We start from the raw sequence: 27,776 nt of genomic DNA, 5'->3' as shown, positions 1-27,776 counted from the left end.
CTCAGGAAGGACAGTAGGACTAGGGGGCACAGCCTCAAGATAAAGGGGGGGTGGTTTAGAACGGAGTTGAGGAGGAACTTCTTCACTCAAAGGATGGTGAATCTCTGGAATTCTCTGCCCGTTGAGGTGGTGGAGGCTGCCTTGCTAAATATTTTTAAGACGCGGGTTGATGGGTTTTTGATAAGAGAGGGGATTAAGGGTTATGGGGAGAGGGCGGGAATGTGGAACTGAGCCACGACAGATCAGCCATGATCTTATTGAATGGCAGGGCAGGCTCAAAGGGCTAGTTAGCCTACTCCTGCTCATATTTCTTATGTTCTTATGTTCAGAGAGAACAATCCCAACTTATTCAATCTCTCCTCATAGCTAATGCCCTCCAGACCAGGAAACACCCTGGTAAACCTTTTCTGCACTCTCTCCAAAGGCCGAGATGAGATCAGCCATGATCATATTCAATGATGGAGCAGGTTCAAGGGACTGATTTACTTACTCCTGCTCCTAATTCTTATGTTTTTCTATTTTTATATAATAGTGTCGTGTTGGCTCCATTCCTGCTGCCATGGGGCATCTGCTGTTATTCCTTGGCATGGTGGTCTTAGTGAAACAGGATGGCGTGATGGGAGGTGGGAAGCAGATGGATTGGCTCGGTCCTGGTTAACGTGGAAAACTTACATTGATGTAAACTTTCTCCAGGAGCTTTCTTCTTTCAATCTCTCTTCTTATGTGAGGGGGCAGGATGTTAAACAGGACTCAGAACTAAGGGGGTTGAGTGGATCAGAAGATTCCTGAGATGATACTGTTGCAAAGTTGAGGAGAGTAATTGTTGATTGGTGTTTATGAAATTGTAAAATGCTAGGGAAAACTCATTGTATGGCCCCTTTAAAAGGTGGTACATTTTCTGTGCTTTGAAAGTTAAAAAAAAGAAAGTACAGAGAGGGTACTGAAACATTTGTATCAGAAGGCCAAGCAGCAGTGTGACCAAGGCAACAGGCTTTCAAGCATTTGAAGAATTTGAATTTGGCTTATCAATTTGAATTAGGCACATAGATACCAAGAACCTATTAAATTGAAATCTAATGGTTTTGGCAACCTCGGACCAATCCTATTGTGGGGGATATTGATATGTCATCACTAGTATAAAAGAAAGAGGGCAGTGAGACAAGGAGAGTGAACAACTGCCACCTGCCAGAGTAATAGCTCTTAGTTCAGCTCTCAGCTCCAGAGAGAGAGAGAGAGACAACTACTCGCTCTCATCATTTCATTTATATCTTAAGAAAAAGCACCACCTCGATCGCGAAGGTATCGTTATCGAGGTGGTGCTCACAATTCTTCCAGTTTTTCTATCATGTGGAAGTTTTGAAACTGTTTCCTGTATAATCAAGTCTAGGCCATTAATATTTGTCAAGAAAAGCAGTGATCCCAACATTGACTCCTGGAGAATCCCACTGAATAACTTCCTCCAGTCCGAAAAATGTCTGTTCATCACTGCTCTCTGTTTCCAGTATCCCAGCCGATTTATAATCCATGCCCCTACTGCCCCTTTTATTTAATGGGCTCTATTTTTTTCTGGCAAGTCTTGAGTGTGGCACTTTATCAAATGCCTTTTGGATGTCCGTATACACAGCATCAACCTCATTACTGTCAATCAACCCTCCCTAGTATCTCAGCAAAAACTTCAGGCAAGTTCATCAAGCAAGATTTGCCCTTGCAGATCATCCCTGGCTTTCCCAGAGTGACTACAGTTAGCCAAGTGGTCAATAATTTTGTCTTGATTATCATCTCCGATAGCTTTCGTATCACTAGGGTTAAACGGATTGGCTTGTGGTTACTGAGCTCAATCTTGTACTCTTTTCTGAGCAAGTGTGTAATATTCTGCAATCCTGATGCCATCCTGGTATCTAAGGAGGAATAGAAGATTAAAGCTAGCGCCTTCGCAATTTCCACCCTCACTTCCTTCTGCTTATTTTCAGCATGTGCACTAATCAGCAAGCCAGGCAAGTTTCCTGCGATGAAACGAAGCTCTCTGACACTGAACTCAGTCAGCAGAAAGCCTTCAGTGATGTGAATCATTGCACCTTAGCTGCAGTCCAGGTTCCCTGCAAGGCCCCACTTACTGCACCAAGTCCTCGACCAGTGCGGAAACGGTTGGCGATTGCCCAATCTTGCCATGGCAGGTTGAAGCCAGCTGGGCGGGCTGTGGGATCCGTGATGAGGAAGTGGCTTTTGGAGTGTAGAAATAGGCAAGTGCTGTTGTAACCATATAGCGCATTGTTGAGACATCATCTGAAATACTGTGCACAGCTTTGGTCCCTTTACTTGAGGAAGGATGTAAGTGCATTAGAGGCACATCAGTGAAGGTTCACTAGATCGATTCCAATGAGAAAGGACTTGTCTTACGAAGAGAGATTGAGCAGTTTAGGCCTATACTCCGTTTAGAGGAATGAGAGGAGATCTAATTGACGCATATAAGATGCGAAAGAAGATTGACAGGTAGATGTAGAGTGGATGTTTCCCCTTGTTGGACGGTCTAGAATGAGAAGCCATAAGTTGAAGGATGTCGGTATAAAACAGAAATGAGAGGAAATTATTTCATCGGTGAATCTGTGGAATTCTCGACCTCAGATTGTAGTGTGTACCAGAGCACTAAACAAATTTAAGGAGGAGTAAGACAAGTTTTTAATTAATGGTGGGATGATGGGTTATGGAAAACAAGCAGGAAGATGAAGATTGCTGCTGTCTTGCTCAGATATTTGGTGTATGTCAGTGTTTATCAAGGGCATCACCGAGAGAAAAGGGATGTTGTTAATGGTCAGTCTCTTGTCATTCAAGGAGATGTTGAGAGTCCCCTCTTGGCGCAGGGATTGTGGAGGTGGAAAATACATGAGACTGTTTTCACAGAACCCTACAGTGCAGAAAGAGGCCCTTCAGCCCATCGAGTCTGCACCGAACACAATCCCACCCAGGCCCTACCCCCATATCCCTACATATTATACCCATTAATCCCTCTAACCTTTCCAGAGAGAACAATCACACTTCATTCAATCTCTCCTCATAGCTAATGCCCTCCAGACCAGGAAACACCCTGGTAAACCTTTTCTGCACTCTCTCCAAAGGCCGAGATGAGATCAGCCATGATCATATTGAATGATGGAGCAGGTTCAAGGGACTGATTTACTTACTCCTGCTCCTAATTCTTATATTTTATATTTTTGTATAATAGTGTCGTGTTGGCTCCATTCCTGCTGCCATGGGGCATCTGCTGTTACTCCTTGGCATGGTGGTCTTAGTGATGCAGGCTGGCGTGATGGGAGGTGGGAAGCAGATGGATTGGCTCGGTCCTGGTTAACGTGGAAAATTTACATTGATGTAAACTTTCTCCAGGAGCTTTCTTCTTTCAATCTCTCTTCTTATGTGAGGGGGCAGGATGTTAAACAGGACTCAGAACTAAGGGGGTTGAGTGGATCAGAAGATTCCTGAGATGATATTGTTGCAAAGTTGAGGAGAGTAATTGTAGATTGGTGTTTGTAAAATTGTAAAATGCTAGGGAAAACTCATTGTATGGTCCCTTTAAAAGGTGGTACTTTTTCTGTACTTAGAAAGTTAAAAAAAAGAAAGTACAGAGAGGGTACTGAAACATTTGTATCAGAAGGCCAAGCAGCAGTGTGACCAAGGCAACAGGCTTTCAAGCATTTGAAGAATTTGAATTTGGCTTATCAATTTGAATTAGACACATAGATACCAAGAACCTATTAAATTGAAATCTAATGGTTTTGGCAACCTCGGAGCAATCCTATTGTGGGGGATATTGATATGTCATCACTAGTATAAAAGAAAGAGGGCAGTGAGACAAGGAGAGTGAACAACTGCCACCTGCCAGAGTAATAGCTCTTAGTTCAGCTCTCAGCTCCAGAGAGAGAGAGAGAGACAACTACTCGCTCTCATCATTTCATTTATACCTTAAGAAAAAGCACCACCTCGATCATGAAGGTATCGTTATCGAGGTGGTGCTCACAATTCTTCCAAGTTTTCTATCATGTGGAAGTTTTGAAACTGTTTCCTGTATAATCAAGTCTAGGCCATTAATATTTGTCAAGAAAAGCAGTGATCCCAACATTGACCCCTGGAGAATCCCACTGAATAACTTCCTCCAGTCCGAAAAATGTCTGTTCATCACTGCTCTCTGTTTCCAGTATCCCAGCCGATTTATAATCCATGCCCCTACTGCCCCTTTTATTTAATGGGCTCTATTTTTTTCTGGTAAGTCTTGAGTGTGGCACTTTATCAAATGCCTTTTGGATGTCTGTGTACACCACATCAACCTCATTACTGTCAATCAACCCTCCCTAGTATCTCAGCAAAAACTTCAGGCAAGTTCATCAAGCAAGATTTGCCCTTGCAGATCATCCCTGGCTTTCCCAGAGTGACTACAGTTAGCCAAGTGGTCAATAATTTTGTCTTGATTATCATCTCCGATAGCTTTCGTATCACTAGGGTTAAACGGATTGGCTTGTGGTTACTGAGCTCAATCTTGTACTCTTTTCTGAGCAAGTGTGTAATATTCCGCAATCCTGATGCCATCCTGGTATCTAAGGAGGAATAGAAGATTAAAGCGATCGCCTTCGCAATTTCCACCCTTACTTCCTTCTGCTTATTTTCAGCGTGTGCACTAATCAGCAAGCCAGGCAAGTTTCCTGCGATGAAATGAAGCTCTCTGACGCTGAACTCAGTCAGCGGAAAGCCTTCAGTGATGTGAATCATTGCACCTTAGCTGCAGTCCAGGTTCCCTGCAAGGCCCCACTTACTGCACCAAGTCCTCGACCAGTGCGGAAACGGTTGGCGATTGCCCAATCTTGCCATGGCAGGTTGAAGCCAGCTGGGTGGGCTGTGGGATCCGTGATGAGGAAGTGGCTTTTGGAATGTAGAAATAGGCAAGTGCTGTTGTAACCATATAGCGCATTGTTGAGACATCATCTGAAATACTGTGCACAGCTTTGGTCCCCTTACTTGAGGAAGGATGTAAGTGCATTAGAGGCACATCAGTGAAGGTTCACTAGATCGATTCCAATGAGAAAGGACTTGTCTTACGAAGAGAGATTGAGCAGTTTAGGCCTATATTCCGTTTAGAGGAATGAGAGGAGATCTAATTGACACATATAAGATGCAAAAGAAGATTGACAGGTAGATTTAGAGTGGATGTTTCCCCTTGTTGGATGGTCTAGAATGAGAAGCCATAAGTTGAAGGATGTCGGTATAAAACAGAAATGAGAGGAAATTATTTCATCGGTGAATCTGTGGAATTCTCGACCTCAGATTGTAGTGTGTACCAGAGCACTAAACAAATTTAAGGAGGAATAAGACAAGTTTTTAATTAATGGTGGGATGATGGGTTATGGAAAACAAGCAGGAAGATGAAGATTGCTGCTGTCTTGCTCAGATATTTGGTGTATGTCAGTGTTTATCAAGGGCATCACCGAGAGAAAAGGGATGTTGTTAATGGTCAGTCTCTTGTCATTCAAGGAGATGTTGAGAGTCCCCTCTTGGCGCAGGGATTGTGGAGGTGGAAAATACATGAGACTGTTTTCATAGAACCCTACAGTGCAGAAGGAGGCCCTTCAGCCCATCGAGTCTGCACCGAACACAATCCCACCCAGGCCCTACCCCCATATCCCTACATATTATACCCGCTAATCCCTCTAACCTTTCCAGAGAGAACAATCACACTTCATTCAATCTCTCCTCATAGCTAATGCCCTCCAGACCAGGAAACACCCTGGTAAACCTTTTCCGCACTCTCTCCAAAGGCCGAGATGAGATCAGCCATGATCATATTGAATGATGGAGCAGGTTCAAGGGACTGATTTACTTACTCCTGCTCCTAATTCTTATGTTTTTCTATTTTTATATAATAGTGTCGTGTTGGCTCCATTCCTGCTGCCATGGGGCATCTGCTGTTATTCCTTGGCATGGTGGTCTTAGTGAAACAGGCTGGCGTGATGGGAGGCGGGAAGCAGATGGATTGGCTCGGTCCTGGTTAACGTGGAAAACTTATATTGATGTAAACTTTCTCCAGGAGCTTTCTTCTTTCAATCTCTCTTCTTATGTGAGGGGGCAGGATGTTAAACAGGACTCAGAACTAAGGGGATTGAGTGGATCAGAAGATTCCTGAGATGATACTGTTGCAAAGTTGAGGAGAGTAATTGTAGATTGGTGTTTATGAAATTGTAAAATGCTAGGGAAAACTCATTGTATGGTCCCTTTAAAAGGTGGTACTTTTTCTGTACTTAGAAAGTTAAAAAAAAGAAAGTACAGAGAGGGTACTGAAACATTTGTATCAGAAGGCCAAGCAGCAGTGTTGCCAAGTCAACAGGCTTTCAAGCATTTGAAGAATTTGAATTTGGCTTATCAATTTGAATTAGGCACATAGATACCAAGAACCTATTAAATTGAAATCTAATGGTTTTGGCAACCTCGGACCAATCCTATTGTGGGGGATATTGATATGTCATCACTAGTATAAAAGAAAGAGGGCAGTGAGACAAAGAGAGTGAACAACTGCCACCTGCCAGAGTAATAGCTCTTAGTTCAGCTCTGAGCTCCAGAGAGAGAGAGAGAGACAACTACTCACTCTCATCATTTCATTTATATCTTAAGAAAAAGCACCACCTCGATAGCAAAAGTAACAAAGAAGAAACACGAATCAACAGAGAAGGCCCAGAGTATTCCAGAAGACACAAAACCTGGTTGTAATTTAGAGAATGACTAAAATTCTACTTTTTTGTTAATAAGTGGGAACTGTATTTATCTGAACAGCATTCCATTAGAATCATGTTTTATTCAGTTTGTTAATAGATTAGTTAACTTTTCACTGCTAGTTAGAGAAATAAATTGTTACTTATTGATTTTAGAGCAAGAATGTCAGGGAGGTATTTTGATTTAACCACAAACCGTTACTGAAGAGGAGATCGTACTACTTCACACTCATTTTTACAGATTATGAGGTGAGGTGCTTCACTTTAGGGGTTTTGGTGTTCGTTCTCAGGTTGGGTGGGGGGTGGCGGACAGAGAGTTCTACCTCCACCTTATAATAATATACATTGTTGTGTTGAGCTGGATAACTGCATGACTGGTAGGGGGTGAAGTGAACGATACTGTGCACAGTCCTCTGGGTCAAGTAGGCAATCATGATGTGGAGATGCTGGGGTTGAACTGAGGTAAAAACAGAAAGAAGTCTCACAACACCAGCTTAAAGTCCAACAGGTTTATTTGTAGCAAACACCTCAAGCTTTCAGAGCGCACTGTTCTTTCGTCAGGGAGTTATGATCACAAACAGGGCACAAAGACACAAACTCAATTTACATGAATAATGATTGGAATGTACAGCTAATCAAGTCTTAAAGGTACAGACAATGAGAGTGGAGAGAGCACTCAGCACAGGTTAAAGAGATGTGTGTTTTTTCCAGACAAGTAGGCAATCGCAAGAGCTCCCCTTAAGGTTTGAGCATCTGCATCCCATGAAGAGGCAGCAAGTTTGCTGAGGGGATTATTTTGCATTTTAGTCTTTGCTGCTGTCTTGCTCAGATATTTGGTGTATGTCAGTGTTTATCAAGGGTAACACCGAGAGAAAAGGGATGTTGTTAATGGTTCAGTCTCTTGTCATTCAAGGAGATGTTAAGAGTCCCCTCTTGGGACAGGCATTGTGGAGGTGGAAAATACATGAGACTGTTTTCATAGAATCATACAGTGCAGAAAGAGGCCCTTCAGCCCATCAAGTCTGCACTGAACACAATCCCAACCAGGCCCTACCCCCATATCCCTACATATTCTACCCACTAATCCCTCTAACCTACGCATCCCTGGGCACTAAGGGGCAATTTTAACATGGCCAATCAACCTAACCCACACATCTTTGGAGTGTGGGAGGAAACTGGAACACCTGGTGGAAACCCACGCAGACACGAGGAGAATGCGCAAACTCCACACAGACAGTGACCCAAACCAGGAATCGAACCCAGGACCCTGGAGCTGTGAAGCAATCGTGCTAACCACTGTGCCACCATGCCGTTTTGCTGCTGCTGGGCTGAAGGCAGTACAGGAAGTCTTACAATGGTTCGTCAGATTTGTTGCTTAGTGTTGCCTCCAGTTTAGAAAATGCCTGAGCTCAAAAGACACAGCAGATATTGTCAGCACAGGTGAACTTCCAAGGCAGGGCTGGAGGCAGATCATTGATATCGAGAGGGCGGCACAATGGCACAGTGGTTAGCACTGCTGCCTCACAGCGCCGGGGATCCGGGTTCGATCCCAGCCTCCGGTGACTGTCTGTGTGGAGTTTGCACACTCTCCATTTGTCTCCGTGAGTTTTCTCCGGGTGGCCTGGTTTCCTCCCACATTCCAAAGACGTGTAGGTTAGGCGGATTGGCCGTGATAGATTGCCCCTTAGTGTCAGGGGGACTAGCAGGGGAAATGCGCAGGGTCACAGGGATAAGGCTGGGATTGCAAGTTTGATGGGCTGACGGGCCTCCTTCTGTAGGATTCTATGATGGAAACAAATCCCTGGGGAAGTCTGTTGGATTGTTTACTCTGGGCACTTGTCTCATCACCCATTTGCACCTTATCTTGGATTTATAGTTTGATGGTACTACTAAATCCTGGAGGGAGGATTCTAGAGGTTTTCAGGAGGAAACCGATATGCTAGACCATCTGGAAACTACACAAAGCCAATGGGGATGAACGCTGCAAGGCACTGAAATAAAGTGTGGTAATGAACCATATCTCCATTGAGCAGGCATACACCCCAATGTACACTCGCTGCCTCAAAGAGGACTGTGCTTCTCTCCTTCAACGCTAAGAGGAAATTGGTGATGTTGATGCAGCCGATCATTTGACGGAGTCCGTGGACTCTGTCCACCCAGCAAGCTGGGATGAGACCATCAAAGATTTAAACTCCACCCATTCCCAGCCAGAAATGCCAGAGGATCCTACACTCCCATGGAGCAGTCCAGCAAGTAGTAACATCAAACTGTCAATGCTCACAAAGTAATGATCCACCTCTTTCAGATAGGAAAGGCACCCCTAGAGAAAGAAGTGGAAAAACAAATAAAACTGAACGGAGAGACTTCCAAAGTCATTACAACTTCAGATCAAGTCCTGACCCCTTCACTCCAGCAGAGTTGGATGACGTGCCACTAAAAAAAAAACCAAGCCTGGCATTGCTGCTGGCTCTGAAAACACTCTTCCTGAGTTCCTCAAACATCTTGGCTGACGTGTTCCCTGCTGGCTGGCTCAGCTCCTCACAGCGTTATCTGTGAGGAAGGTTGCCTAAACCCTGGCGCGTGTCCAAAGTCATTTAGTCTCCTAAAACCAGGCAAAGATCCAAACTTAACTTCAAATTGCCAACCAGAATTTCTGTTCTCTGTGTACTGCAAGGTCTTAGAGTATTTAATTTTGCAGCGGATAGAGCCAGAGATGGAGAACATTTTGAAAGCTGCACAAGCTGCTCTTTGGCAAGGGAGAACTGTATGGGACCAGGTCCTTGCCCTAAGGATCCCTGGCCCTGTGAGGCAGCAGTGCTAACCACTGTGCCATTGAAAATAACCTCAAATCGGGCACTGTCTTTCTCAATCTCACTGTAGCATATGCCACTTTCCTCTGTACCCTTGAGTGCATTCACATGGTTCTGGTGACTTATCGATTTTAAGCGCAATCAACTTATCTAAAACCTCCTCTTTATCAATTTTCAACCCATATTTTGCATCCACTTTCAATATGAGCTGGGAGCATCTTCCACAATAGAGCATTGTCTATGGTGTTTAGTGTGGCTGGCCCATGCTGCAACCAGTTATGCGAGGGAATCGCCTTAAGTGGGAGCGGACATCCCACCACTGGGAAGGGCCACGAGATCCGGCCTCGTGAAGTGTCTTTAAATGCTTGGAAAGTTCTGCAAACAAAATATTGCAATTTAAAAATTGTTTCTCCCCCTCCGAAATCGGCAGCAGAAAAGCAACGGACCGCATGTGACAGGGTTTTGTAACATAGCATATGACAGTGCACCAGAAAAAGTGGCTTTGTTCTTTTTTATTGACAAGCTTAATATTAACAAAGGACTTAGTGATGTGCGTGGCATTGCTTACACAACATTTCAACGTTTCAGCATTACGAAAATGCTGCATTTTTTGAATAAGACCATGTTAAGTTAATACCGTGCCCATTCCAAATAATTTGGTTAGAGTACTGCATACTGTGTTGGTTAGTACTGGACAACATTGGAAATCAAGCCCATTATTTTTGCAGGTATTTGATTTTCTTCCTATTCTCTACGCCAGCACTCTCTCATTTCCACATCCCTGCAGTGTTGAAATAAAAACTGATCACTGAGTCTAAATTATTCGTTGCAGTGTTGGTGCCATGGTTAGCACTGCCGTCTCACGCTCCAGGGACCCAGATTCGATTCCCAGTTTGGGTCACTGCATGGAGTTTGCACATTCTCTCCGTGTCTGCATGGGTTTTCCCCAGATGCTCCAGTTTCCTCCCACGATCCAAAAAATGTGCAGGTTAAGCGGATCGGCCATGCTAAATTGCCCCTTAGTGTCCCATTAGCCACGGGGAATGTGTGGGGTTATTGGGATAAGGCAGGGGAGAAGATCTGGGTAAGATACTCTGTCAGAGAGTCTGTGCAAACTCGATGGGCCAAATGGCCTCTTCTGCACTGTAGGGATTGTATGATTGTACAATCGCAAAACTAGAATTATTCATCCCTTCAATGTAAAGCACTATGAAAATGCATTGATGGCAATGGTTACCTTCATTAGGCTTCCAAAAGTGTTGTTATTTTTCAATTAATGCTTCCACTGCCAACTGTGTCTCAGTGCACCAGTGTTGAAAACATTCACAACTCTATTGCGATCTATTTATACCATGGTAACCATATTTACTCTGCCAACTGTGCTTTCCCTGCCAATGACAAACATTGTGTCAACAGTATTAAACATAGCTCTCTTGATAGAAACATGACCTTGTGCTGTTTGTGTTTGCTGACCCAATTATAAAAATGATGGCTTCCAATAACTATGTCTGTCACAGTCTCGATGTTCATTGCCAAACATGTGCACTACGCTTTCATTGACTGATAATGAATCAAGGTATTGTTGCCAAATGATAAACAGCCAGCTACACTACTGTTTAAAACATGATTGTCTCACAACACCAGGATAAAGTCCAACAGACTTATTTAGTAGCAAATGCCACTAGCTTTCGGAGCGCTGCCCCTTCGTCAGGTGGGTGGGAGTTCTAAACACAAACAGGGCATATAAAGATACAAACTCAATTTACAAAATGATGGTTGGAATGCGAGTCTTTACAGGTAATCAACTCTTAAAGGTACAGACAATATGAATGGAGAGAGCATTAAGCACAGGTTGAAGAGATGTGTATTGTCTCCAGACAGGTCAGTTGGCCACGTTCTGCACACATGAGGACAGCCTCAACCGGGATCTTGGGTTCATATCACACTATCTGAAAACCCCCACGACTTGCCTGGGCTTGCAAAATCGTCGTGGGGGTTTTCAGATAGTGTGATATGAACCCAAGATCCCGGTTGAGGCTGTCCTCATGTGTGCAGAACGTGGCCAACTGACCTGTCTGGAGACAATACACATCTCTTCAACCTGTGCTTAATGCTCTCTCTATTCATATTGTCTGTACCTTTAAGAGTTGATTACCTGTAAAGACTCGCATTCCAACCATCATTTTGTAAATTGAGTTTGTATCTTTATATGCCCTGTTTGTGTTTAGAACTCCCACCCACCTGACGAAGTGGCAGCACTCCGAAAGCTAGTGGCATTTGCTACTAAATAAGTCTGTTGGACTTTATCCTGGTGTTGTGAGACAATCATGTTTTAAACAGTAGTGTAGCTGGCTGTTTATCATTTGGCAACAATACCTTGATTCATTATCAGTCAATGAAAGCGTAGTGCACATGTTTGGCAATGAACATCGAGACTGTGACAGACATAGTTATTGGAAGCCATCATTTTTATAATTGGGTCAGCAAACACAAACAGCACAAGGTCATGTTTCTATCAAGAGAGCTATGTTTAATACTGTTGACACAATGTTTGTCATTGGCAGGGAAAGCACAGTTGGCAGAGTAAATATGGTTACCGTGGTATAAATAGATCGCAATAGAGTTGTGAATGTTTTCAACACTGGTGCACTGAGACACAGTTGGCAGTGGAAGCATTCACGTTCTGCACACATGAGGACGGCCTCAACCGGGATCTTGGGTTCATATCACACTATCTGAAAACCCCCACGACTTGCCTGGGCTTGCAAAATCTCATAACTGCCCTGTCTGGAGACAATACACATCTCTTTAACCTGTGCTTAACACTCTCGCCACTCACATTGTCTATATCTTTAAGACTTGATTACCTGTAAAGACTTGCATTCCAATCATCATTTTGTAAATTGAGTTTGTGTCTTTATACGCCCTGTTTGTGATTAGAACTCCCACTCACCTGACAAAGCGCTCCGAAAGCTAGTGGCTTTTGCCACCAATTAAACCTGTTGGACTTTAACCTGGTTTTGTGAGACTTCTTACTGTATTTACCCCAGTCCAACGCTGGCATCTCCTCATTAAAACATGATTGCCATGCCAACTCCTGTCAACTATTCAAAAATGAGTGTGTACAAAATCTTTCAAATTTCTACCTAGTAATTCGAGCTTCCCAGGCAGGTATCTGCCAACCACACAATCCTTTCTCTGTGTGACAAGGATTCTACACATAACCCATAGTCTACACATAACTCAGAGCTTTTTTAGTAGAGCTTTGTGACCAACCAACAGATATGAAGTTCACCTGGAGTTTCACATTTTGGGCATGATCTTTCTGCCTCGTTGCATTGGTTGATTAGTGTAGCGGGGTGGGAAATTTAAGTGGGAGGCTAAAAATGCAAATCGTGCCCGGCATCGGGCTGTTTGGGATCCTCCCAGGCCACTTTTGCTGAAATAATCAGACCCACGCCCAAGAATTTATATGTGATTAGTGAGCATTATTGTCCAGTCTCACTTCACTTTCTGACCTTACCAATGGAGATCTTCACCGGTGAGGATTACAGATGGTCCCCAGCAACAGGGACCTGATGTGATGTCTTTGCCAGTGGGACTGGAGGCCATTGAGGCCCCCTGGGTGTTCGGGGATAGGGGCTGGCAGTGCCCCTTGAGCAGTGCCAGCCTGGGACCCTGGCACTGCCAGTCTGGAACCTTGGAACTTCCAGCCTGGAACCTTGGCACTGCCAGTCTGGAACATTGGAACTGCCAGCCTGGAACCCTGGCACTGCCAGTCTGTCACCCTGGCACTGACCACCTCTGTCTAGATAAGAAAGAAGTGATCTTCTTGCCAAGTGTACCAGTTTTGTTACTTGTATGCCCCTTACATTCCCTTATCCTTCTTAAAAATGCCATTAAACGTAGGTATCCGATTTTCAGTGACCCAACTGTTAGTTATCAACTTCAAAACCAAAAATTTTAAATCAAGCTTACAGGGTATCTACCTATTCTCTGACCTACACAGAAAGTATCCCTTTGTAGTTGTTTTTTTAAAACTATTTGCTGGTTATGGCAAAAATTAAAGGCAATTGTTGTAATTAGGCCACAGTTCTATAATACCTCAAGTTAAAAAGTGGCCATCTAACTGAAGTCTCAAAATTGTTTATGCAAATTGTGCAATATGAGATCTAATTAGCATTCAGATGCATATGCAATGGCTTATTTTCCTGTGGCATTAGCAAGTGAAACTATCTGCTTTGTCTTCATTATATCCTGGCAATGGAATTGGCCGCTGAGATGCGTATGTGCAGTAATCAGCACATCTGCCTAACACCACTGCTCCCAGCCTGCCAAAAAGCTTTTATTGACAGCAAAATGTGACAGCCACAAAAACAGTGGAGGTGGTTTTGAGCCACACTCTCTGTCTGTGGGAGTGGCGGTGCACACTCAAAATCCAGAGGGCACAATTCATACTGGCGAGTTTCCGAGTTCAAATCTTCTCGGCCCCTCACAGGAGAGCAGTTTGAAACACACAGTGGGACCACAGAAAGCTCATTTTAATACATCAGCATGGACTCTCTTCAGGACGTCCCCCCTCACTGGATATTCAGCTGGTATCGGCATGACGTCACGTTGAAACCACTTACAACAGGTATACATAATTGTGAACTGTATGAATGAGGAGGGTTTCAGAGCTGGGCGCTCAGGCAGGCAGCACTGTTCAAGGGGCACTGGAGAGGACTTGGGGGATATGTTCACCTTGGGGCCAGGGGTGAGAGTCCCAGAATTGCCATTTCAGGGAGAGGGGGTGGGAGGGGTCACTTGCTGGGATTGCCTTCCCTTCAAGTCGGGCACCTTTTGCTCTAAAGCAGTTGTGAAGGCTGGTTTGCAGGCAGTGCTTCCTGTTTCTCCTCCATGGGTTCCTGTCCATATGTGGAGATGCTGGCGTTGGACTGGGGTAAACACAGCAAGAAGTCTCACAAAACCAGGTTAAAGTCCAACAGGTTTATTTGATAGCAAAAGCCACTAGCTTTCAGAGCACTGCTTCGTCCAACCGCAAACAGGGCATATAAAGACACAAACACAATTTACAAAATAATGGTTGGAATGTGAGTCTTTACAGGTAATCAAGTCTTAAAGGTACAGACAATGTGGGTGGAGAGAGCATTAAGTATAGATTAAAGAGATGTGTATTGTCCCCAGACAGGACAGTTAGTGAGATTTTGGCCGCACAGAATCTTCAACCGATGCTATACACTAGATACATCGATGATATTTTCTTCCTTTGGACTCATGGTCAACAATCACTGAAACATCTATATGATGACATCAACAAGTTCCATCCCACCATCAGACTCTTCATGGACTACTCACCGGAATCGGTTACATTCTTGGACACACGCATCTCCATCAAGGACGGTCACCTGAGCACCTCACTCGACTTCAAACCCACAGATAACCTCACAATGCTCCACTTCCCCAGCTTACACCCTAAACACGTTAAAGAAGCCATCCCCTAAGGACAAGCCCTCCGAATACACAGGATCTGCTCAGATGAGGAGGATCGCAACAGACACCTCCAGGCGCTGAAAGATGCCCTCATAAGAACAGGATATGGCGCTCAACTCATCGATCAACAGTTCCGATGCACCACAGCAAAAAACCACACCAACCTCCTCAGAAGACAAACACGGAACACAGTGGACAGAGTACGCTTCATCATCCAGTACTTCCCTGGAGCGGAGAAGCTACGACATCTTCTCCGGAGTCTTGAACATGTCATTGCTGAAAATGAACATCTCGCCAGGGCCATCCCCACACCCCCACTTCTTGCCTTCAAACAACTGCACAACCTCAAACAGACCATTGTCCGCAGCAAACTACCCAGCCTTCAGGAGAACAGTGACCACAACACCACACAACCCTGCCACAGCAACCTCTGCAAGAGTTGCCGGATCATAGACACGGATGCCATCATCTCACATGAGAACACCATCCACCAGGTACACAGTACATACACTTGCAACTCGGCCAACATTGTCTACCTGATACACTGCAGGAAAGGATGTCCCGAGACATGGTACATTGGGGGGACCATGCAGACACTACAACGGATAAATGAACATCACTCAACAATCACCAGGAAAGACTGTTCCCTTCCTGTTGACGAACACTTCAGTGGTCACGGGCATTCGGCCTCTGATCTTCGGGTAAGCGTTCTCCAAGGCAGCCTTCACAACACACGATAATGCAGAGTCGCTGAGCAGAGGCTGATAGCCAAGTTCCGCACACACGAGGACAGCCTCAACGGGGATCTTGGGTTCATGTCACACTACCTGTAACCCCCCGCTGGGCTTGCAAAATCTCACTAACTGTCCTGTTGCAGCTAAGGGTTAATCCTAACCCTTCGTTAGTGGGGGCTGGCAAGAGGGTGAAAGGGACATAGCTATGTCATTCTTCACAAGGATGAGCATGGTGGTATCCCCAGGTTTGGTTGCAATGAATAGACAGCGTGGAGGCCCTGTGGGTGAACAAAGTGAAATTTATTACCAAACATTTAGAACAAAATGTTGACCTATCTACACCAGTGCCTATATCCCGCTGTACCCACTCAGTCCCTACGGTTTCTTAATCTTCTTCACCCTCCCACGATGTCAAGGTATCTCCCAAGGTTCATATCTGAGGTTGAAGCAGCCCGCTGACTTCCACAGCTTTTTTTACCTGAGATGAGCTTGGCGGGAGGCCGGGACCTTGGCGGGTCCAGCCCTGCTTTCAGACAGTGTGGATGTCGGACAGTTGCCCTTCTCGGTGTCAGGGGCTGAAGGCATGTCACTCACAGGGGGAGGGGTGTCAGATGAGCCGGAGATACCCAGAGACCCCCAGTTGGAGGGTACCAGGCTATCCTCCTCTTCTCTTTGCGTCCTCAGGGGCCCATGAGACGGAGGGGCAGCCAATGTGGCTGAGTGAGAAAAAGGGTTGGGCGCGCAAGGGGGTTGGGCGTGCAAGGGGGTTGGGCGTGCAAGGGGGTTGGGCGTGCAAGGGGGTCCAATGGGAGACTGGGGGTGGTTCACTTAGCCTGGCTGATTGAAGAAAATCATTCATCTTCTTCGAAACTGATGCCCCATCCTCTACTGGAGTGTGTTTGCACTGACCAGGGCTGCCACTGCATCCCAGGCAGGGGTGGTGACCCCAGTGGACTGTTGTCATCTGGAGTGGGGTATAGGTTTTCCCACCCCTATCTGGAGCAGTCTATGAGAGTTCCCTTGAAGTGGGTTCCTTGGCTGCCATTCCCTGCAGTCGTTGTGGATCAAAAGCTGGGGAGCCGTTTGTATGGAGCTTCCCAGTGCTTGCAGCAGTGAAGTCATTACACAGTGGGTAAATCGGAGGCAATGCATCGCTGGAGTGGTATAAAACTCATGGGAGTAAAATTTAATCGTAATGAGCTGGCGCCTTCAGTGGAAAACACTCTGTTCTTTGTGCCAGAACCAACATTCTGCCAGATTTTGGTTAAGATTGGCTAAGTCAAAGGACAAGTCTAAAGGGAAAGCACTATAGAAAGAAGTGAAACAACTCCGGAACAAATTGCAGATCTCTCTTAAGAAAGGGCTGATCCCGTGAAGCCCTGTCCCAGCGCAAGGAACAGATTTCAGATCAAAATGTCATTGTTTTTAATGTAATTCCAGACAGTTTCACTGCAAGAAACAACTGTACTTAGGCAGGAATATTGCTGAAAGGCCTGGATTTACAAGACTTGTGTTTCTAATTATTGTTAAATGTAAGATTCCAGTCTCTAAGACTTGCTCACAGCTTCCTGTTGATGTCTATTGTCTAGAATTTGATCTGTTTCATTTGCCGACTCTGTCACTATCAATGGTGAGGCGAAATACTAGATCTGTGTATGCATGCCATTGGCAGGAAACACAGCCTCCATGATATTCACATGGTGTTTTAGTGGTTTGCATATTGCCTATCTGGAAAAAATACTGGAGATAAACTGAGAGAATAAAAAGCAGAAGTCTCAGTCTCACTGTTGAGACAAATTAGTATGACTTGAATAAGTAATGCCTTGTTTCTTACATGACCCATTTAATATAGCAATAGTCCAAAGGTGGCACAGTGGTTAGCACTGCAGCCTCACGGCACCAAGGATCCGGGTTCACTTCCACCCCCGGGTGACTGTCTGTGTAGAGTTTGCACATTCTCCCCGTGTCTGCGTAGTTTTCCTTCGGGTGCTCCAGTTTCCTCCCACAGTCTAAAGATGTGCAGGTTAGGTTGATTGGCTGTGCTAAGTTGTCCCTCTATGGCAGAGGGATTAGCAGGGCAAATCTGTGTGGTTCTGGCAATAGGGCCTGTGTGGGAATGTTGGTGCAGGCTTAATAGGCTAAGTGGCTTCCTTCTGCATTGTAGGGGTTCTATAAAGAAGAATGAGTTACCAAGTAAAAGCAGGAGCACTCAAATATATGAAGAATGAGATTTTTGGAAGGCTTGCAAAGGTAGGTAGAAGTGTAGTTAGAATGAGCAGTCTGGACAATAGCACCAAGGCTCTGTCACCATTAGAGGAATGGAGTGAGCACTGCACAACAAGCAACAGTTGAAATATAAATTAGATATGGAAGAGTTTGTATATATATGAGAATTTTAAATTGAATGCACTGGTTTATGAGTACACTGTGATGGTCAAAGGATAAGGTGTGGATAAGTGTGGAACACAATGTTAATGTGGCAGACAAGTTGCTATTTATAGAGCTATGGAGGCTAGTAAGGAAAGTTGGCAAGGATTCTGGTTTCAAAGGTGATAACATTGAAATAAGCAGAGTTGTCACTGAAAGATTGTGCTGCTTTTACTAATGGATACATCCTGGGGTTTAAAATGAATAAAGCAGGTAGAAATTCTAATCTAGAGAAATGTACAACTGATGACTAATCATCACCCAATTTATATTATCACCCCAGTCAAAATTAATACCTATTCTTCGAATGAGTTTTATATTTGGTTCCAGCCTTTTGTTTGGAGACTCGCTCACGCCAGAAGATCTAGGATGTTGGATAATTAATTCAAATCCAGAAAGGCTTGATAGCAGTTTGTCTCAAGGCTAGAGTTAATCATTGTGTTTAGGTACAAAAAGATTCCTATCAGTCAGCCAAGAGATGAACCAAAAATTTTTAGTTAGATTCACATATTTTGGAAAACCAATGTTTTAATTTGATTTAATTCGCTCTGCAAACTGATGTACCGCCAAAACATAAAAATGCAATAGCTTTGAACGAAGCACTGTACTAATGCTTCTTCTAGCCGTGTGTACATTGTAGGAAAATGACATTTTCAACATTCCTACTGAAATCTGGAAAAGGCAAAGTTAATGCGAAGATCCAAGAATGCTTCAAATCAATTCTGTGAACACAATCTACCAACTCATCCACATTAGCCGTTTTAGCGAGGCACACCCAGGCTTGACAAGTTGAATGGATAGTTATTTTAAAGTAAGAAAAGCCTAAAATGACTCAAGGCATTCTTAGTTTCTGCTGTCTTGGGCTATTATTTAAACCCAGACAGAATAAAATCAATTTTCACAATTAGTCATGTGAATGACCTATTCCTTATCTGGATTGTCCTGCCACGATTATTTGAAGTCAAATTAAATATAATGTTTTTTATTTAATGGACAGACCATGCTTTCTTAAATAAGTCAACATGTTCTCTTAAATGGGGGCTGCACAGTGGTTAAAGTTAAAGTTTATTAGTCGCAAGTAAGGCTTACATTAACACTGCAATGAAATTCCCCTTGTCACCACAGTCCAGCACCTGTTTGGGTCAATGCACCTAACCAGCATGTCTTTCAGAATGTGGGAGGAAGCCAGAGCACCCAGAGGAAACCCACACAGACATGGGGAGAACATGCAAACTCCACACAGACAGTGACCCAAGCCAGGAATCAAACCCAGGTCCCTGGCACTGTGAAGCAACAGTGCTAACCACTGTGCTACCGTAGAATTGCTGCCTCACAGCACCAGGGATCCAGGTTCAATTCTGGCCTCGAAGGACTGTGTGTGTGGAGTTTGCACATTCTCTCCGTGTCTGCATGGGTTTCCTCCGGATGCTCCGGTTTCCTCCCACACTCCAAAGATGTGCAGGTTAGGTGGATTGTCTATGCTAAATTGTCTCTTAGTTTTAGGGGGATTAGCAGAGTAAATACGTGGGGTTACGGGATAGGATGGGATTGTTGTTGGTGCAAACTTGATGGGCCAAATGGCCTCTTTCTACACTAAACAAAAAGGAAAAAAAATGCTTTGAAGGCACTTCCATCACATAAAGAAATCCACGCCATGAGGTTGATCAATGTCTGAATCAATAGTAGTCAAGATGTTTATCGTGGGTATCTTTATCTTTAGCATAAAATACGGAAAAAATAGAGAAAAAATGAGCAGCGAATTTTGTATAAATTGTGTACAGGAGCTCATGGAAAGTTAAGAACTCTACTGGACAGGGATAGTCAAATAATCCAGTTGTATATTAGAGATATGCTACTGGGGGCAGAAGAAAAAAATATTTCTATCAAGACAGAATAGATATTGGAAGGAATCTGAATTTTGTCATGCTGATAGACAAGTGTTAGACCTGAATTACCCTGATGGAATGCGATTACCAACAAGTCTGGGGCTTGGTTCCTCCCTCTGTGACTGGACAATAATAAGTCAAATTAAATCAAATCAAAAAGGATTGGAAGGGGAGAGACAAATCAGTTCTATAACAGGAGAGTCCTGTTTGTGGATTTTGGGATGAAAGTGGAAATGGCTGTGAGGAACTAATGATAATGTTAGGGTTGGATCTGAGAGAACTAATTCAGATCCAGAGGAAGGTAAGTTAGAGTGAACAAGGGAAGCGGAGAAATTGAGATAGCCAATGTTCTGCTTTGGCTAGCAATTCTCTATGAAAGGAGGATAAGAGACCAGGAGGGGACATCCAGATGGAACAAGAATTGTGAAGCTGAGAGGAAGAAAACTACTGAGAAGGGAAAACTCCTGGCTAAGCTGATATTGCCTTTATTCTCCAACTCCCTTTTATATCACCCATGCCAATTTTTAAATTTCTTTCCACACAGCTCCGAGGTTCACGGCGCTGGACTGCTGACATTAACTGCAATGGCCTCCAGCATCAATTGCCTTCTCAGTAACCGCTGAAGGACATCCTGGTCCACTGAAAGAAAAGGACGTCTCTCTCTCTCTCTCTCTCTCGTCCTGCACCAAGGCCTCTCGCACTGCATCGGAGGGTGCTGGGGCACCTTATCTGATCTGTAATGCCATTTTCTAAGGTTCTTCCTGCCCCCTGCTGCAATCAAAATATACCTTATAAGAGATGCAGGCTGGCCTTATGGGATGCTAGCCTTGCACAAACTTAGGCCCCCTGTAGCCATTCAACTGTGCGAGTTCCACACCACACTCTTTATAATTAACACTTTGAACGCACATAGATTGCTCGCACATTAATATCTCGGTGCCCTCTTTTGCTCCATCCTCACTGCATCATCCAGCTAAAGCCAGAACAGTAAGTGCATACAGCTTCCATACTGCATTTTTATTAACTTTGCCAGAGAACCTGTGAGAGCCAATTAAGGTTCTTTAACTGCCTATTGAGGCATGGGACAGGATTTACCAGCTGCGCCCGCCATGAAACCAGAATATCCCACCCAAGGTCAATGAACCTTTCCATGGTGCGCCCCTGGCCCACTCCAATTCCAGTGGTGGGCGGAGCAGGAAGATTCACCCCATAATGTCAGAGGCAGACTGGAATTTCCCAGAGGGTTCAGGGAACAGCCCAACTGCTGCTCACTGGTCCAAAGCCATACTGGCTCAACTAATTCAACGTAATCTACAAGACCACAAATTAGGTAGGACAAGATTCAGTGTAGTGGAAATGGAATGAGGTCTAGATGCAGAACTTAACGCATTGTTAGAAAGATTGTGTGTTGATACTGTGCTTTTAAGAAATGTATTTTTATCATGCTTCTTGTAAGGGTTATATTTAAAATTCAGCTTTGCTTACATAGTGCCAATTTGTCTCCACTAGACAGCTCTATGCTAAGAATTCAGATTAATCATTTTAGCTAATGGGGTGTTTGTTTAAATCTGAATTAGCGCATGCTTGTTTATTTTTGGTTTTTCCCCTGGGGTTTCAGAGTAGGGTTTTTCTTTAGGTTGATTGACAAAGTCATATGAAGGGAAGGAGGTAAGATTACATAGAAAAGCAAGCAGTTTTGCTTTGGGTCTGCAAGAAGCACAAATGCATCTCTGCCTCTTTCTCTAACTCTCCCTCTCTCTGTGGAGGCTGTTTTAAAGCTGTCAGAAGACAGATGTCTCTCTGACTCTCCCTCTCTCCAGGGGTTTTCAAAGGCTCTGGGATTGTTACAAGTAACAATGCATAAGCCAGTATTGTTTTCTAACTGACTTTGAAAAGGAATTAATGTCTATGAGGAATATTGCTTGAATTGGAACTAATAGAGATAAGTTAGCAGTTGAGAATTGTATCTAGTTTAAGCACTTCAATTGGTAAAAGTTAAGCCAATTCATTTGTTATAGTGAAACTTCATTGTTAAATAAAGCTTGTTTTGATAAAAGCTTCTGAGTGTGTTGATAGAATCACACCTGGAGTGAAACACCAGATCCTCACACTATTGCCAAAATAGAAAAAAGTGTTGGCACCTAATTAGGCTTTGTAACACTTTAAGATTTCTGCTCAGGTACCCTAAGAATTGAGAAATACTGACATTATTTTGCAAGAAATGAATAGAAGACTTATAATTGAAGCAATCAAAACTGTTTATTTCTGAACTAACACTGAGCTCTTAAAATATTTAGAAATCCATTACACGGCAGAAGGATCCAATTGTTGGGCAGGTTGCTTCCCAGTCACCGTTTCTCCTGTATTCTCCGGGTCTCATGAAGTACTGTCGGCCTCTGTAGTTGGGAAGTTCATAGAAGGTCCAGTAACCGTCCATCACATGGCAGGAGTGAATCTCACGGTAACGGGAACGATCGTAGACAGAGGGACAGTCATCCATGAATTCCATCATCTGTCCCCCAAAGTCAGGCATCTCGTAAATCCTCATTCTGTAGGATCCATCACTGGTCTACTGAATTTTGAAAAACGTTAATCTTACTGCAAAAGTTGCTGCCAAAAATACTAATATAAGTAAATCAATATGCTCATGCAAAGTCCATCCAAAACAATGGATTGAACATTTTAAAAGTAACATCATGCTAATAGTGCACTCCATTATTAAAGCACAAATCAGTGAGCACATTCAGGGGATTAAAAGCTAGACTATGATCTGTGAATCCCCAGGTCATGCTCATGCTGCTTTATAACTTCATTGCAGTGTTAATATAAGCCTACTTGTGACACTAATTAATAAACTTAAACCTATTTCTTCCGTTCTGCCAATTGATTCGCGCAATTTGCATCTCGCCTTTCACTTTCTTGTTATTTTTAAGAAGTTTCCCAATCCACAGATCAATTTTTCATTAAACTCATCTCATTAAGTTAGAAGTGAAACTCAACCGCAAAAGTACCTTTTCAACAATGTGATCTTTGTTGAAGCTATGCGTCAACCACTCTGCCTCAGAAAGGAAACAATTTAATTTGTTCAATCATATTCTAGAATGTAATAAATTCTTAGAGATTTTAAGAATATTTTACAATTTTTCAAACTTTCCCTTTTCCTCTTCGTTCACTTTTTCTTTTCCTCTCTTTATTTCACTTTGGTTTGACTCACCATTCTCCCACTCCCATTCATTATCGTTCCTCTACTTCTTTCTCAATCCTTATTGGTTAGTGAGATATGGAGTGGGATTTTCTGTCCACGCCTGCCCCTAGGTTGGAAAATTCCGCCTGAGGTCAATGGTCCATGTCCGGCCATTACAATTCCTGTGGGGGCTGTGATGGGAAAATCTCCCCCATAATGTTGTTCGTTAAGATCCCTGATGCATCGTTACTCTCAGCACAGCACTGTCAGTTCTCAGTCTCATGAAGCTACTGAGAAGGACGGTGAGTAAGAGTTAGGAAGAGAAATAAGGGGGGGGGGTAGGGAAGAAAAGTTGGATTAAGAGAGAAACAAAGAAAAGTAAGAAGAATATGTAGAAATTGGAGTTATCAAAACTTTATTTCTGAACTAAGACTGCACTTTTAAAATATTTAGCAATCCATTAGATAGCAAAAGGTCCAATAATTGGATGCTCCCTAGTCACTGAATTTCCAGTATTCACCGGGTCTCTTCATGTGACTCCATGGATCAAATTGTTCAATTTCTGAACCAGAGAGGCTGATTGAAATCATACTAATAATCGTCACCTTGTTCAGATTCTTAATTATAGGATTTCACTTTCTTTAATTCTGCAGGAAACATCACTGGTCTGTTGAATTTTGAAAATCATTAAACTAATGCAAAATTGCTACATTGACACTGCAGTGAAGCTATTGTTAAAAATCACTAGTTGCTACACTCCAGCGCCTGTTCAGATATACTGAGGGAGTTTAGCATGGCCAATGCACCTAATCAGCACGTCTTTTGGACTGTGGGAGGGAACCGGAGCACCTGGAGGAAACTCGCGCAGACACGGGGAGAACATGCAGACTCTGCACAGACAGTGACCCAAACCGGGAATTGAACATGCTCCCTTTGCGCTGTGAGGCAGCTGTGCTGACCAGTGTGCCACCATGTCACCCTATTTTCAGAATCCAGTTACATAGCGCAGTATGATGTGATGACTTGGTACAAAAAATAATTATCAAAACTAATGAGATGCTGATCTTTGCATTTAGGGACTTGATATGATTCATCTACACAAAGCTCCACCTCACCCTTACCTGAGTACTGTGAGGTGATCTTGCCACCATAACATTCTGAAAGATAAACTGGCCTTTGGTGAAAGTTTACCAAAATCCCAGAGATTACAAAGAGATTAAACAAACTAAATTTGCATTCCCTGAAATTAAGAAGGTTAAGGATTGATTTGATCAAAGTTTTCTAGATATTAAGGTTAGATACTGAAAATCTATTTCTGTCGGCTGGGGTGTCTAGGACAGGAAGGGAGCGTGGAGGCATAATCTAAAGATTAGAATTGAACGTTTCCAATTAGGAATGACTTAAAATTAGGAAACACAAAGCATTGTGGAAGCTTAGGAATCTCTTCCACAAACAGTAATTAAAGGGTAGATCCCGGGTGGGATTGTCCGAGGTCCGATGGTCCACCCATCCCCGCTATGGTTCCCATGGCGGGTGGGAAAGGAAAATTCAACCCCAATAGTTAATTTTAAATCTGCGACTGATCGATCTTTGTTAACCAAAGGTGTTAAGGGGTATAGGCGAAATCCAAGCAATGTGGAGTTAGTTTGCAGATCAGCCATGAATTCTTTGAATGGAAGAACAAGTTTGTGAAGCTAAACGGGTCTGTTCCTGTGGTTATATTCCAAATGCAATTCCTTCAGCGTTTAATACCATTCATCACACTGCAGGGTGCTCTACATCTGGTAGAAAGAAATCATCAACAAATCATTAGAATAAAGGCGAAATTCACCAAATGGAGAAAGAGCCAAAACTCCTTCAAGAAACTGAAACTTACGGGTGGGAAGGAGCGACATGACTTGATGCAGTCATTGAACCCTATCCAGCGCTGGTAGTCAGGATATTCTCCCCTGCTCAGAACATACTGGTATCCCGTGTAATTGGGTCTCTCGTACATCACCCACAAGTCACTCTCCACACGGACAGAGTTACAGCGACTGAAGTAAGGGGACAGGTCGGGACAGTCACTGCTGCACTCATAGTGCTGACCCTGGAAGTTCCTGTCCTCGTAAAAGATGATCTGCAAAAGTAGCCTTGTTTTAGCTGCGATGGCACACATTCAGAGAAACTCATTTGAAATAAATCCAAAGGCAATTAAAACTTACCTTTCCCATCTTGTCGATACGTGTGACGCTCAGTTTCAGCTCACTTGCAGCAGAGTACTGGCCTCTTTTATACAACTCGATCAATAAGAACCCGGGGATTCTCCACTTGTTATTCTAAAACCTATCCTTTATATGGCCAGCATGCTCTCAAAGCATGGAAAATAAATCCTGTTTCATCATAACGGAAAATCCACTTTCACAATTTTTTGATACTTTGTCGTTAACATTTGTGTCGAAAGAAGCGTTTTGTTTTGGCCCACGTACAGCAGCACATAAATTTCTCGGACAAAAGGAATTTTGAGTCAACAGTGTGTGACAACTGGGCATTAGTTGTGTCTCGTCTGAATGAAAGCATTCAACCATGCTATAATTCATTTTCATGGGGCAGTGCCCTCATGAAATAAGTGCTTGGCAAACAATTTGTTTTCTTAATTTCACAACGTTTCACATTGAGTACTGTAACAGGGCAACAAGGCGGATGCTTCTCAATCCTCATCGCGCCTCATGTGTAACTTTTTTTCCGCTCATCCGTTCAATTTTATTCAATTCAGATTCAAAGTTAACCATCTACTATGGTGGGATTCGAACTCAGGGCCACAGCGCATTGCCGTAGGCTTGTGGACTACCAGTTTAGTGACCACGCCATACCCCTACCACCCTATTTCTGTTGTGCAAATCAATTAAACTATAAAGTCAAAGCCTGTTGAAGGCTCAACATGATGGCTGTGAGGCTCTGAACCTTACTTTACGTGCATTCAGAATTAAGTGGAGATCATGTGGCATCACTCACTCACTGTGAGTGGGCGAGGACCTGGCAAATGGAATATAACGTTAGCAAATGTGAGGTTATCCACTTTGGTAGAAATAATAGCAGGAGGGATTATTATTTAAAGGGCGAAAAGCTGCAGCATGCTACGGTGCAGAGGAACCTGGGGGTCCTTGTGCACGAATCGCAAAAACCCAGTCTGCAGGTGCAGCAGGTGATCAAGAAGGCGAATGGGATGTTGGCCTTTATAGCGAGGGGGATAGAATATAAAAGCAGGGAGGTCTTGCTGCAACTGTACAGGGCACTGGTGAGGCCACAGCTGGAGTACTGTGTGCAGTTTTGGTCGCCACACTTGCGGAAGGATATATTGGCCTTGGAGGGAGTGCAGAGGAGGTTCACTAGGCTGATACCGGAGATGAGGAGGTTAGCCTATGAGGAGAGATTAAATAGACTGGGTCTGTACTCACTGAAGTTTAGAAGGCTGAGGGGGGGATCTTATAGAGACGTATAAGATAATGAAGGGGCTAGATAGGGTAGACGTAGAGAGATTCTTCCTGCTTAGAAAGGATAGCAGAACTAGAGGGCACAGCCTCAAAATAAGGAGCGGGGGGGGGGGCAGTTTAGAACAGAGTTGAGGAGGAACTTCTTCACTCAAAGGGTGGTGAGTGACTGGAATTCTCTGCCCATTGAAGTGGTGGAGGCTACCTCGCTGAATATGTTTAAGTCACGGGTAGATAGATTTCTGATCGATAAGGGAATTCAGGGTTATGGGGAGCAGGCGGGTAAGTGGAACTGATCCACTTCAGATCAGCCATGATCTTATTGAATGGCGGGGCAGGCTCGAAGGGCTAGATGGCCGACTCCGGCTCCCATTTCTTATGTTATTATAAAGATATTAGTGGAAAAAGTATGGAACTGTCAACAAGGCATGAATGTTCACATTTGAAAATTAGATATCCTCTGTTTTGATTTTTGATTTGATTTACTACTGTCACATGTATTATTAGTATACAGTGAAAAGTATTGTTTCTTGCGCGCTACACAGACAATGCATACCATATTACTATACATAGACAAGGAAAGGAAGGGGTGCTGGATGTTGTGTTACAATCATAGCTAGAATGCAGAGAAAAATCAGCTCAGTGTAAGACAAATGCTGTGCATGTTGGGACCTGAAACAAACAGAGAAAAATGCTGGAAAATCTCAGCAGGTCTGACAGCATCTGTGGAGAGAGAATAGAACCAATGTTTCGAGTCTAGATGACTCTTTGTCATTGAACTGAAATCTCAGGGCCTGAAGCATCTCCCCCCACCATTTGCAGTGTTTCACTCCAGTGCGGTTTTCAGTAGCTCCCCACTTGCGGAGAGCTGGCGGCCCGATCCCGTTGGAATGAAAGGAGGCAATCAGCGCCCACGAGAGAGCTGGGTGCTGGTACCTTGGCACTGCCCATCAGGCATGGGGCAGTGCTAAGGGGGTGGAGCCTAATGAGAGCAGGGCCAGTGCGGGGGCAACGCATCTGGGG

At 43.8% G+C, this 27,776-nt stretch overlaps 1 protein-coding gene across 1 annotated transcript in view; it reads right to left on the bottom strand.

Moving 5' to 3' along the window:
• LOC145349829 (gamma-crystallin S-1-like) overlaps nt 1–25,966 on the bottom strand; it is a 68,672-nt gene extending 42,706 nt beyond the window's left edge. Inside the window, exon 1 of the mRNA XM_080198399.1 lies at nt 25,488–25,966. Coding sequence (XP_080054525.1) covers nt 25,488–25,496 — 9 coding nt within the window. The 5' untranslated portion in view covers nt 25,497–25,966. The remainder of the gene's footprint in view (nt 1–25,487) is intronic.
• Between the last annotated feature and the right edge of the window lie 1,810 nt (nt 25,967–27,776).

This window comes from Carcharhinus amblyrhynchos, chromosome 11 (assembly GCF_965287045.1).
Source record: "Carcharhinus amblyrhynchos chromosome 11, sCarAmb.v2.hapA, whole genome shotgun sequence".
Taxonomy (NCBI): domain Eukaryota; kingdom Metazoa; phylum Chordata; class Chondrichthyes; order Carcharhiniformes; family Carcharhinidae; genus Carcharhinus; species Carcharhinus amblyrhynchos.
The sequence above is the reverse complement of the archived record's forward strand: the minus strand, read 5'-3'. Positions and strand labels throughout refer to the sequence as shown.